The sequence below is a fragment of the Poecilia mexicana genome, unplaced genomic scaffold (assembly GCF_051168715.1).
Source record: "Poecilia mexicana isolate PSO_F unplaced genomic scaffold, ASM5116871v1 scaffold_7, whole genome shotgun sequence".
In the NCBI taxonomy this organism is placed as follows: domain Eukaryota; kingdom Metazoa; phylum Chordata; class Actinopteri; order Cyprinodontiformes; family Poeciliidae; genus Poecilia; species Poecilia mexicana.
The window spans coordinates 5,814,870-5,828,392 of NW_028263376.1; the positions used below are offsets into that span (position 1 = coordinate 5,814,870).

The 13,523-nt window shown below is 40.8% G+C and overlaps 1 protein-coding gene across 1 annotated transcript; it reads left to right on the forward strand.

Moving 5' to 3' along the window:
- Window positions 1–234: 234 nt before the first annotated feature.
- On the forward strand, window positions 235–13,417 carry fkbp1ab (FKBP prolyl isomerase 1Ab). Its single transcript, XM_014990456.2, has 5 exons — window positions 235–691; window positions 836–883; window positions 9,295–9,407; window positions 10,567–10,720; window positions 12,254–13,417. The coding sequence occupies exons 1-4, from the start codon at window positions 655–657 to the stop codon at window positions 10,693–10,695; spliced, it is 327 nt and encodes a 108-aa protein (XP_014845942.1). The 5' UTR covers window positions 235–654; the 3' UTR covers window positions 10,696–10,720; window positions 12,254–13,417.
- The last annotated feature ends 106 nt before the right edge of the window (window positions 13,418–13,523 follow it).

Sequence of the window (13,523 nt, forward strand, 5' to 3'; positions counted from 1 at the left end):
GCTTTCCCTGCCAGCATCTTGCACCCTGCTGTTATGTGCTGGACTGTCTCAGAGGCCTCCTTGCACAACCTACACCTTGGGTCTTGTCTGGTGTGGTAGATCTGAGCCTCTATTGCTCTGGTGTTTAGAGCAATAGAGGCTCAGATCTACCACACCAGGTGTAGGTGTGTGTGTGTGTGTGTGTGTGTGTGTATATATATATATATATATATATATATATATATATATTTTTTTTTTTTTTTTTTTGTTTTTTTTGTTTGCAATTTTGATTAAAGAAGATGACATGATTCTTTGGGGTTGCCATTGGCACTGTTGCCTTTGGGGGGCGCCTTTGAAATGAGGTAGGAAAAGGATGAAAGCAAGGATATAAAGGAATGACACAATAGCGGAAGAATATTTCCTTCATATTAATTTCTTTTTGTGTGTTTTTTCATTAAAATTGTGAAATTAAGTGCCAAACTTCTCCAGACTTCAACTATTTTGAAGTCCGAAGCGGAAGCGATGCTTTATAGCTCTCCTTACATTGATTGCAGCGAAAGAGAGATGGAGAGAGACAGAGAGAGAGAGAGAGAGGAGCGACCAAACAGGCTGAAGGAACCACTGCACTAAGAGCGCACCGGGTCCTTGGGCAGCAGGAAGACGCACAACGCTGACATGGGAGTCGAGATCGAGACACTCACGCCGGGAGACGGTAAGAGCCGCTGCACAGGAGGGGTGGAGAGGGAATGTAAGAGAGCCCGTCTGTCCGCTCTCCTGTCTAATTCCGCTCCAGGACTCAGAAATCACCTCCTGCTCTGCACGGTTCCAACTAAGCGCCTCTCTGCTTCCTCCACAGGAAGGACGTTCCCCAAAAAAGGCCAGACGTGTGTGGTGCATTATGTGGGTGAGTTTGGGAAGGAGATGAAACTTGTTCCTTTTCTGCTCCCTTCTCTGGAGATTGCTCTGAGACGAGCTGGGTGACTGCTGCGGGCAACTGTCTCTGCACCCCAAATAAGACCCTGGCTCAGAATAGTTCTATCCTGGAAGCACCGCGCCAGAAATGATCGGGACCCACAGACGCGGTCACTGTGAGGCACAATTGACATGTTCCTGCCCACACCTGCAGCAGCTGAGGCTTGACTTCCAGCCACACACGTCCCTGGGACTGGTTTTCCTACGAGATTTGGCAGGAAAAGTCCCCCATAACGCGTCATGATCGGTGCTCTGGATTCCACATTGCGCTTCAGTAATAAAAAAAAACAAAAAAAAAACGTGGCTAGAGATCATCATCTGTCTGCTCTGGATACAATAATACTCATAAACAGCGAGTATGATGAATCCCGCCTCAGGGTTTCCCCAGACAGACAGACAGACAGGGAGCAGGGGGCAGACAGCCGGGCTTTAAATCCTGTCTGATTTCCAGCCTGGTTCTGTCTTTTGTTGGAGTTTCTTCGGGGTCGAGGGGCGGGGGTCAGTGGCAGTTGAGCTGAGCGGATTAGAATCGTCTGGGAGGCTGGAATAATGGCAGCCTCGCTTGTATTGTTGTTCATTTAATATTTTTCAGCAGACACGCACATGAACGCAGTTTCCCTCCGCACCTCATCAGATTCGCCTCAGCCAGTCCTTCCCTCTGGAGCCGAACATCCTCCTCATGGATATGAAGCTCTTCACACGTCATTTGTAGCATAAAAGGGATTGTTTTTATGGTTTACAAAAAGGAAATGCATGAATTTCAAAATGTACTGACTAGTGTGAAAATTATTATTATTATTATTATTATTATTATTACTATTTTAAATGTAAATAGTTTTGTGCTTCTTGTCTTTTGCTTTAGTTATACAACTTTAAAAATATCGTGGTTTGATTTGTTACATTTTCTGCTGGTGCAGCTTTCACATTGCACTATTTCAAAGATCCCTTTCTTCCCCTCGCCTGTGGTGGCGCTGCACCAAGATCCACTAAAGAAAATGACAAGAAAACATTGAAAGAAGAAACTGAGTGCAACTTCATTCTCATTGAAATTCAAACAAAAAAGGAGTGATGTCTGATTTTAGCGGTTGTAGGATTTTCTGTTTCGTCTTTGATAAAAGACCACAAGCCATTTCTCCCACAGTCGCAAGACATGCACATTTGTTTTGGTTGTATTTACTCAGGATGCCTTGCGCTAAAGTCCGCTTCCTATGTTTGGAGTGGTCTCCGGCCTGCTTGCATTCACATATGCATTCCAACCGTACCAGAATTCACTTCAACAGAAACAAAACCTAGGTTTGTAGGCAAACAAGTTTGCTTTGTTGATCCGCATCAGAATTCAACTGCACATCAAATTTTTGAGGTGTTTGGAGTGAACTCCATACACCTCAAACCCGGTGCGATGCACACAGCCGATGCGAACCCGGCTGTGTGCAGGGGTTCGCATCGTGTGCTTATGCTCTCATTGGCCTTTTGAGGTGGAGTTCTCTTACACTCGCCCTGAGAGTGGGAGGTCCATCATATCTATATTGGTATGTTATAGATAAACATACCAATATATTGGTATGATAGGTATTTTTGAACCTCCATAAAAGAACCACAGACAACATATATCAGTTTTCTGACCAAACTTTTGCAAAAGGAGAAGACTCAGCAAACTGCTCCTCCAAGGTTGGGTGTGGCCTGGTGGGGGAATTCATGTTAGAGGACTCTGGAGGTTGGGGCCACATAGAGTTGGACCTCTGTTGGAGCTGGTCTGGTTGACTTGCACATTTGGACTGTGAACCTTTTTTGCCACGGTCTCTGGATGGGGTCGGTGTCTGAACCGGGGTCGTTTGGATGGTACCTAGCTCTAGTCTGGACTGATGGACCACTGCACTACTGCAGGAGCTTGGGCAGTCTGCTTGTCTCCACCCCAGACTGAAGCAGAGCACCTCCTGAGTTTGGGAGCTAGTTACCCCTCAGGGGTATCATTACCTGGACCTGGGAGTATAGAGTGTGTATAGGGAGTGTGAGTGGGTGTATGGCATCCATTTCTGTGTGTTTTTACATTGGATGAATAGGTGTGAATGTCTGTGTGAGGATGGAAATGTGTGATTGTCTCTGTGTCTGCCTGTTTATCTGCCAGGTTTGGTCTTGGGATGTTCCCTCTCCTGAATCATCTTTGTGCCTTCTTCTGCCCTGTCACACTTCCTTCTGGTGACTGGTGCCTCTGCCTGCCAGTGCATTGGTGGTTTTTGCTGTCTGGGGTTGGGTGTTTGGGTAGATTTCACTTCTAGTGACTGCTTGGTGCAACCTGGGCACCCTAGCTCTTGGGAGCTTGTGTCTTGGTGCACAAGACACAATTGTTGGTGGAAACTGTGGGCAGGCCACTTAGGCATCTGCATTGTGGCTACCGGGGGTTCCTCTGGGACTCAGTGCTCCTTTCCGGAAGGGAGGTGCAGTCGTCCCTGTGGTGGGGCTCTCAGGGCTCTGTGCTTTGGATGTCTGGGCTCCAATTTCCCTCATGCCTGGCTCGGGTGGGTCTGTTGTTCCCCACACACGCTATTGAACATTCTTATGGAGAAACCTTATATACACAAACTTGCACGCACCCAAGCACGCACACACGCACGCACGCACACATGCACACACACACACACACACGTTTTCATTCAGGTGTTTTCAGATACATTTATTTTTGGGCTACGGTTGCCACTAAATATATCTTGTATTAACTAGAACGGTGGGCTTTTCAGTGATGTTGTAGTTTTTTTTTTATAAGCATATATCATTGGTTGCTATGGTTTTTTTGGTTTTCTGGTTTTTTATTGTCCTCTCCTACTGCAGGTGTAGAGGCAGACCTCTGGGGTGTTTCTCTCTCCAAGCAATTATTGCAGAAGAAGCTGTCGTGAACAGGCGTGGCTGCAGACTACAAGTCAGACAAGACTGTCTACAATTTCTCTGATGGATTGATGTCTGGACAAGACTGTCCGACTTGTAGGGTGTGGCACACGGAAGAAAGCAATTGTCCTGTTTGGCAATAACTCAACAAGCTCAGGAAGAGGCTCAAGTGGAGCATCATAGCTGAAGATGTAATTCTCTGCTTGTGAAAGTAAATCTGTTGGGAATTGCTGTCTGAGTGCCACACTTTGGAACAGGACGCGTTGGGGAAAAAAGAGAGAGAGAGACTGCAATTCTACTCCACGGTTCCTTGCAAAACTCTTCAAGGTCTGTGAACATCCCTTTCCAGATCCAGCTACAATTTCTCTGATGGATTGATGTCTGGGCTTTGGCTGGGTCACTCCAGAACATCCACCTTGTTGTCTTCAAACCATTTCTTTGTAGCTTTAGCACATGGACTGTCAACATGTATCATTTAGAAAGATGTTCCAGCTATTAGCCTGGAACTCAGACATCATTTTTAAATACTTAATCAGATGTTATAATTAAATATTAATCAGTTACTCTGTACTTCAGTACCTTTTCAAGGAATACATTTACTCTTATTTGAGCAATTACTAGGACAGCTACTTTTTACTTTTTACTTGAGTAAAAATACACTGAAATAGTCCCTTTCTTGCCCGAGTACAATTTTTAGGTGCTCTCCCCACCTCTGCAGTTACTGAGGATTCACTTTTAGTAGCAGCCCAAGGCAATACATACCTAGTTAATGATGAATAATTAAATACAGCCGTATCTGATTCCCTGCACTACTTTAAATAGTTCTAAACAGTAAGAAGTGGGAATACAGATGCATGTTTATTTTTTTCTGTGCTTAAATTTTGTTTGAAAAAAAAAAAAAAAAAAAAAAAAACAGACCAGATGTTCAGCATCCAACAATGTAATAATAATTACAAAGCATATTTATGTTTTCGGTAGCTTCTAAAAAAGTCCAGTCCGTGTCCACTTGTTGTTGGTTCTTATTTTTTATCCTTGATTTGAATTTGAGGTGTTATGGAGCGCCACCCTTCAGTGTATAACTGAACAGCACCCCCTGCTGGTGCCTTTTTTTTCTTATTTCTGATTTTAAGGGAGATTTTAATCAAAAACCAAACAAAAAAACTAATATGAACGTCCTGGTTTTGCAGGACATGCCAAAAGTTAAAGGTACATGTCTTTGTTGTAAATATAGTCGCATCCTTTCTTTCTGTAAAACATGGGATTTTCTTTCTCTTAAATTCCCAGTTTTTTGCCTCGCCTCTGTGGCAGCTTGTATTCTTTGAGACATGGACTTCACTGATGGAAAAACAATATTCTCCATCAATTAGGTTACAGCATTCTCTACCACAGCTGAGGGATCAACTCTGTAAGATAGAGCTAGCCTTTTTTATTGTTTCAACACAAATTTTTGCTACAGTAGCCTGGCCATTGCCTTACTATGCAATCCTCCTTGATTCTCATTTCCCTCCAGTGCTCTGTCTGGGATTTCTAATATTGAGTTTGATTTCTCAGAATGAATTGAGCAACTAAAGTTGGAGTATAATAAATATTTAAGACATTGTATTGCTCGCAAAAATGTTGCGGCCCCTCTTATTGATAGATACCTCGCTCTACCTGGCACTTCTCTCATCGCAGTTTATAGCACAGGCGATTTTTAGTAAGCTTTATAATGTAGCTTCTTCAAGACCAAGTTGACACATTTCATACATCACTGCCAAACATTAGCTGTTGGCTAAAATTGGATCCAGTTGTTTGAAGCGTCAATAGAGTCCATGCCTCAAGCAAGCTGTCGTTCTCTATAATCGAGAGTCCAAACTCTCTGTATGAAGTAAACAGTAGAACAAAGAGACTTTTGCCAGACTGGTGCTCCAGAGCTCCACTTACAAAAACAACAGTCTGACAGCAGAGTGCCCAGATCAGAATTAGGCATATTTGCAGTAATCCAACCTGGTCTGGACTGAATTCAGGTTCCTTGTTTGTGGGCACAGTCTTGGCCAAATAAAGCTGATTATGATCTACTTATCTTAGATTAGGTCCAGTGGGGAAACCCAGACACTCCTTTACCCAGCAACAGTCTGCAGCTAGTTCTGGGAGCTTCTTGGTGCAGTGCCACCACAAGCGAGGGGGGAAATCGGGTTTTCAAAGGGTTTGGGTCATTTGACTTAGTGCAGAGCGTGAAAGGGAACAGCAGCAACTAAAACTATAACAAATGTTGCAAATTTGGTTTTCAATCGAACCGAATCAACTGGACCATCAGTCATGAAAACACCCTAAAAGTCACTGACCAAGTGCCCAAACTGGTTGTTAGAATGTCTTTTGCTTTCCAGTATGACTGTACATATATCAGGATGTTGACTAGCAGATTGGAGGGGAATCACATACGGTAACATTAGCCTGCTTGCTTCAACATTATGTAACTTGCAGTAAGGCCTAATTTTAGTCTTTCACCACAAGGCATTTCTGTTTAGAAGATAGCTTATGTTCTCCTTATTTCTTTTTTTCCCAAGGAGTATCACCCAGTCTGCAGGATTTCCTTTCTTATCCATTTTCCTGAAAGAATACAAAGCAGCCCTGATATTGGACATGAAACAGGATATTCTATTAAAAAAACAGCCTTTTTTTCCCCTATGCAGTGTGAGGATCTCTTTGAAGGGATGCTTCTGCAGGAAAACAGTCAGTGTGATGCTATGGGTATCAGTGTGTTGTGCTGTTGGCTGATGAAATGGGGGAAAAAGAGCCTCATGATGCTCGGATCAAACCTTTTGGCTCTTCTGGATAATTCCATTAGGCTGCCATCAGGCTGTCCAGCAGCGGAGAGAAGTCCCACTCAGCTGGCTGGATTAAAGGTTGCATCCCTCCCAATAAGATGAGCAAAGCTGCACCCACACAGACACATCACGCCTTGCACACACACACATCTTGTTGGTGCTAATAGCTCTAAAAGCCTTGCTGTGAATTATTTTTGGAAGGCGGCTGCCTTGGAGGTTGATGCATGGGTTTTCCTGACGCTGGCCACAGACGGCTGTAGTTGCTGAACAGAAGGCACAAAGTTCACCTATTTTCCTGCCAAAAAGCAAAGATAACGGCATCAACCCATCAAGGAAAATGTTTTATCTTTAATAGTATTTTTGATAACCACAGTGTGGTCACGAAGCAGAAGTAGTGCAAAGATTGAAGCAATGGGATGCACCGATAAATCTGCCCCAGTTTCCTTCATTTTGGGTGACACCGCTAAGTAGTTTTTACTGTTAAACTTATTGAAACAAGTACAATATTCGTGACTACCAGTAGTTCATTTTTGTCCTCTGTAGAAGACATTTATAAACTTGAATATCTCCCACCCCCTGCATTCTACTGAATTAATTCCTTTTGGTATCTACAGAGGACATTTAGGGCTTTTCAGTGATACCACATGTGAAGGTGTGGGACTTTTGTACGTACCTTTTTCTAATTCAGAAAAATGGCGTTCATCAGTACAAGCACATTTTATGGGGAGAGACAAAGTAAGTGCATAAAACTTTTTATTGTGCAAATTTTGGTTTAAAATGTTTTTGGCATATTCTAAATAAGTCTGTTAGCAGCATATTAAAACATTCTATGAATTATTTTGACTGTACTTTATCGTAGTATTTAAAAGTTGAAAAATTGTCCTCTGTAGTGGACATTTGTAATTATTTTTCTGTTTTTTCTGTATCCATCCACCCATCCATCCATCCATTCATCCATCCATCCATCCATCCATCCATCCATCCATCCATCCATCCATCCATCCATCCATCCATCCATCCATCCATCCACTCATTCATTTATCCTCCCACCAACCCATCCATCCACCCACCCACCAACCCATCCATCCATCCATCCATTCATCCATCCATCCACTCATTCATTTATCCACCCACCAACCCATTCATCCATCCACCCACCCACCAACCCATCCATCCATTCATCCACTCATTCATTTATCCATCCATCCATCCATCCATCCATCCATCCATCCATCCATCCATCCATCCATCCATCCATCCACCCACTCATTCATTTATCCTCCCACCAACCCATCCATCCAATCATTCACTCATTCATTTATCCACCCTCCATCCATCCATCCATCCATCCATCCATCCATCCATCCATCCATCCATCCATCCATCCATCCATCCATCCATCCATCCATCCATCCATCCATCCATCCATCCACTCATTCATTTATCCATCCACCCACTCATTCATTTATCCTCTCACCAACCCATCCATCCATCCATCCATCCATCCATCCATCCATCCATCCATCCATCCATCCATCCATCCATCCATCCATCCATCCATCCATCCATCCATCCATCCATCCATCCATCCATCCATCCATCCACTCATTCATTTATCCTCCCACCAACCCATCCACCCACCCATCCATCCATCCATCCATTTATCCAACCAACCAACCAACCAACCCGGAGAGAACCCATCATACACAGGGAGAACATGCAAACTCTATGCAGAAAGACCCTGGGCCAGGTTCTGGATTCTTGGCCTTCTTGCTAGGCAACAGTGCTCAGTTTTGTCAATGTGAAATTCATTCTTATCTTGATGTTTGGATATTTTCTTTCGGACAAACTGGTTGCCATCAAGGTTCAATTTCAAATGTATGGGGTTCCGATGTCCACTGTAGTGGACACATGATATTTCAAAAATAAAAACTTTTTTTCCAAAAAAATGTTTTCAGTATGCTAATTACCTTACAAAGATTGAGGAATTTGAAAAAAATGGTGATTGGACAATATTTTTTTTCCTGGTAGTCAGGAACGCATATAATTTCTTTACCAGACAATAGAATTGTAATTGTAAACAGATTTGTAAAAAGTGAAAGCAGCTACAACTTAAAGGGAACTGAGATTTTCAAAGAACTTTGAGTCAAAACGGCGACAATGGAAAGATGTACTTCAATTAAAGGGGTCAGTTTATGGATCACTGTGGACAGTGAGATAAAAAGATATAAATCTCTCTCTCTTCTAAAAGAAATTTGAAAATTATTTTGAAACAGCAATATGGTAATGAATCAGCTGATGTGTTGCTGTTCAATTTTTGAAATATGTTTGCGATAGACTTCTGAGCTGAATAGCACATTTTCTTATGCGAGTTCGGGCCAGATATAAGTTTATGCTTCTTTTCGTACATGATTTCTTTTAGTTGTTACGTGAACTGTTCATATTTATTAATGAGTGAATGAAATGAAATGAAGTAAAGCAACTTTTCGCTTAAAAAAACTGGAATCTACAGGTCAGGTTTTTATAAGATTTATTATTCGGCAGAAAACTGCAATAAAAGTGGTGTTCTGCTAACACTTAATATGTAACATGCTATAAAAACTCTACAAACTAGCTGCCTGTCTAACAGCACTGTTCCTCTCTGCTCTTCTCAAAGGCTCCCTGACGGATGGACGGAAGTTCGACTCATCCCGCGACAGGGACAAGCCTTTCCGGTTTAAGCTCGGCAAACAGGAAGTGATCCGAGGGTGGGAGGAAGGAGTGGGGCAGGTAAGCTGAAGGGTGTTAATAACGGTGTTATTAGACAGCATGTGACAAGAGCAAAACTACTTTTCGTTAGAAAACAACTACAGCTTTAAAGAAAACAATCTTAAAGCTGCAGTACGTATTTTTTTTCTTTCTCTCGCAAAATCAAAATAGCAGAATCTTTCTAAAAATTAATTTTCTAAAACATATCTCCAAGGAATTTCAGATAAATCTGTAGACAAACTCATAAAAGAAAACACAACCAAACCTTATTTTATCTATTTAGCAAATAATTTTTATATTAAAATGATATTGACAGAGTGAAAACAATTCTGCATGTCTAACTAAAGCGCAATTGTTCTTAATATTTACTCTGACCTTTTTGTTTTTTAATGAAATCCTTCTCCCTTATTCATCAGTTTTCTTTTATTTCAAATGAATTTTAGAAGGAGTTGATTACAGGCTTTGTACAGAGTGTGTGCTGTTGTGAGCTCTACTAAACCATAAAATTTCAAAGCAATGTAAGAAATATTTCATTAGTTGGATGAGAATAGGCAGACACAGCTACAATTCAAATAGCTTTCTTCTGGGGAATGTAGAATTACCTATTCAATACTGAATATTTGTATGTATTTGTCATTATTTTTGTAGAAATCAGTTTTCTATTTGACATTAAAGGGATTTTTCTTCTCAAAAATTTAGTTGATTGTGGTTTAATTGTAAAAGCAATAAACTGAAAAAAGGATAAGATATCCAAGTGGGTGAATGTTTTTTTTTTGACATGTACTGCAATAGGAATCAGATGAAAGGTTGTTGATAACATTTATCTCTTGAAATACGTGAAGTTTATGAAATGTCGCCACGCTCATCTTTGACGTGGAGCTGCTCAGTTTGGAGTGAAGGCGAGCTGCCGCCTGTTTGTTACGTAAGTTGTTTAACTGAACAACACTTGATATTTTTTTTTGTTTTTTTTCCCTCTGGGATGTTGATTGCTTCTGCGTGAGCTGCTGAGAGTAATAACAGTGGAACAGATGTAGTAATAGTGAAACATCATTAACAAATCAAGATGCCCCCCCGCCCCCGCCATGTCTCTTGTGAGATATTATCTCCCTTCAGCTGCATTATGAGCAGCTCTGTAAACCCATTATCTCTCCTCTCTGTTTGCCCTCTCTGCTCTCTCCAGATGAGTGTGGGTCAGAGGGCCAAGCTGATCTGCTCACCGGACTACGCTTACGGAAACAAGGGCCACCCGGGCATCATCCCCCCCAACGCCACTCTCATCTTTGACGTGGAGCTGCTCAGTTTGGAGTGAAGGCGAGCTGCCGCCTGTTTGTTGCGTAAGTTGTTTACAGAAAATAACCATCCGATAATGACGCATGATGTCGCTCTGATCTCGGTGCAATCAGCCAAAGCATTTTAACATTTTTGTTAAACAGAATAAATAAAAACGGGAATTAATGGGGAAAAACCATATACCGTGCGTTCATAAAACTAAAACATACTGAAATTATGCATATTTCATCCTACGTTTTTGTGTTTATGAATCTATTTACTAGCGTTCTGATCTGATGTGAAACTGATGTTTTTCCCATCCCCTCACACAAACAGTTTATGTCTGCCGTCGGCAAATTATGGCACTCCTTACTCCTCCTGGTGGCAGCTACGCTGGTCTGCAAAATGTCAAGAAAAAAAGTTGAGGAAACACCAGTCAGTTTGTTCCATAATAACTGAACATATTTTTTGAAAATATCTTCTGTTGCATATTCGTTACTCAATCGACGTATAAACAATCGCAATATGATACTTTGACCTTTTTGGATGCTCCACCTAAAACTTAACCAAAGCGCGAAAAAACTAATAAAAACTAAACAATATTTAACTAATGATAACTAATGAAACCTAGCAAACACACTCTAAAAACTAATTAAAACTAACTGACTGAGACAAGCAAAAATTCACAACAAAATAAAACTTAAATATAATGAAAAACCCAAAACTGTCATAACCCTGGTGCGAACTCCGATCCTGTTAGCGGCCAAAACTCTACGGATCAGATATAGAAGTATTGGGAAAATGGATGTTGACTCTACAGAGGCTGTGTGTGTACACTCTTGGATTTTACATCTGATGGTGTTTTAATTATGTTTTTTATATGTTGTTTTTTTTTTTTCTCTTATAAAATTTTTACCTGCTGGGTCGGGGACCATAGATGATTAAATGAAATTAGCACCTATGTTATACCCCGGACCAGTGCATCTATCAATCTACAATAAATAGTAAGACTGCAAAACAGGGCAACATTGTCACCGAGGCTGATGGATCTTATTCTATTTTATGGTATTATTAGGTTCAGGACTTTGACATGTAAATTTCTTTTAATTTGTTACATACATAGATTTTAAAAAATTAAACTCAGTTAATTGCTTTTTTTTATACATACAAAAGTTCCGCCCAGAACCTTTATATTCACTGTTTCTAGTACGCCAATAAATCTGATGCACAAGCGACATCCGCTAACGATAGACGATGAGGCTACTGCTCTTGGCCCATTGCTGGTTAAGTTTTGCTCAATAATGATCTGATGGGATGATGCAAAAATATGACTGTGTTCGAGTTGTGCTAAAAGGAGTTAGCCTATCAGTAAAGCTATTCAAATAGCACTTCAATGCTAAACATGCTGCAATAGCATAGACGTCCCCTACGCAAACGCCCTCTGTTGAATTAGCTCAGCTACTCGAAATGGGGTGAATATTTATGCAATCATTTATTTTGTTACATATTTTTATTTAATTCTCTTTATTTTGTATAAATCGATTTTCAAGTTTTTATTTTTTTTGTAAAAATAATTCTCCTTTTTGTCATCCTCACAGTTAACTTCGCACCTAGGCGACCTGAAGAGAAGCTTGGAAAGTCAGCGCATGATTCTTTCAATTCAGCGTTTTCATCAAACCGTCTGTTTTTGTTATTTTTTGTTTTTCACTCGTCCTCCATTTTGAAACATCTTTTTTCAATCCTACATTTTCTAAAAGTCTTGAATTGTTACAATTTTTTTTTTTTTTTTTAAAGAAAGTGTTTTTTTAATTTTGTATTTCTTGACATTCTGTTTGTGTGCAAACACAATGAATTGGGTGTATGAAATGCCATTGAATCACTAAGCAGCAAGGTTCAGCTTTTATGAGTCAGTTTGTTCTGGTATTATACAATTCTGCAGCTTATTCTATTGTATTAGACAGAAAAGTGAGCACACATTTACGATTTTAAAGGGTGGAATCGTATTAGCCTGAGTTCTAATAAAAGGTCACACTTAAAACTGAGATTTCTGCAGAAACAAAAACCCTACATTATTATTTCTGTTAAAGAAGAATGAGAAGAGTAATTGGTGGGAAGAATAAACCAGGCTTAGGTCCAGATACTTCTTGTGTGGCTAAATATGGTTACTACCTTGCCCTGTGTGCATGCCAAAAATCTGATGGCATTCACTTTGCATCCTTCCTATCTCTTTAGACCCATTTAAAGCCATACCTAAACAGTGCACAAGGAAGACTGTGTCGACTCACAGGAATAATCGGAACTGAAATTAGTCTGAGATGCTTGAAACTTCTAAAAGGTGGGCAGGGATTTGAACTCTTGACACTTTGTGTAATAACTTGAATTATGCATTTCCTTTGATGCCAAGAGTCTCTCTGAGAAAATAATAAAGCTTAAAGCAGAAACTCTCCTTTTTAGAATTACTGTTAGTAGTGCGCCACGCCGTCCCGGCGGATGTTGGAGTGAAGGTGTACCGTGAAGAAAAAAACAAAAATAAAGGCCAACATCATACGAGTGTTTTTTCTACCTGAACTAGTTTTAAATTGAGTCTAAATGAATGACTTGTGCTGGCCTGGCTCTCTGACACCGACCACGGCTGTCCGTGTTATGTGCTTGCCGTGCTGCAAGCGGCAGACCGTCTGTACTGTGCAGTTTTACGTGCTGAGATGTTACTGTGTGCAGGCTAAACCAATGATGTATCTCAAATAAAATAAAATACCATCCAACTGCCTCCAGTGTTCATTTCACTGTTACTTGATTTCTCATTTTTCCACAAAGAAAGAAAACGAAAACGGCTGATGATTAAACATAAACCAGCGTAACAGAAGTGTT

Bases quoted from the DNA above. Each gene is read 5' to 3' on its own strand.
- fkbp1ab (XM_014990456.2), top strand. From the start codon at position 655: ATGGGAGTCGAGATCGAGACACTCACGCCGGGAGACG. The intron at 692-835 runs GTAAGAGCCGCT...CTTCCTCCACAG, and splicing joins GACACTCACGCCGGGAGACG to GAAGGACGTTCCCCAAAAAA. The intron at 9,408-10,566 runs GTAAGCTGAAGG...TGCTCTCTCCAG, and splicing joins GGGAGGAAGGAGTGGGGCAG to ATGAGTGTGGGTCAGAGGGC.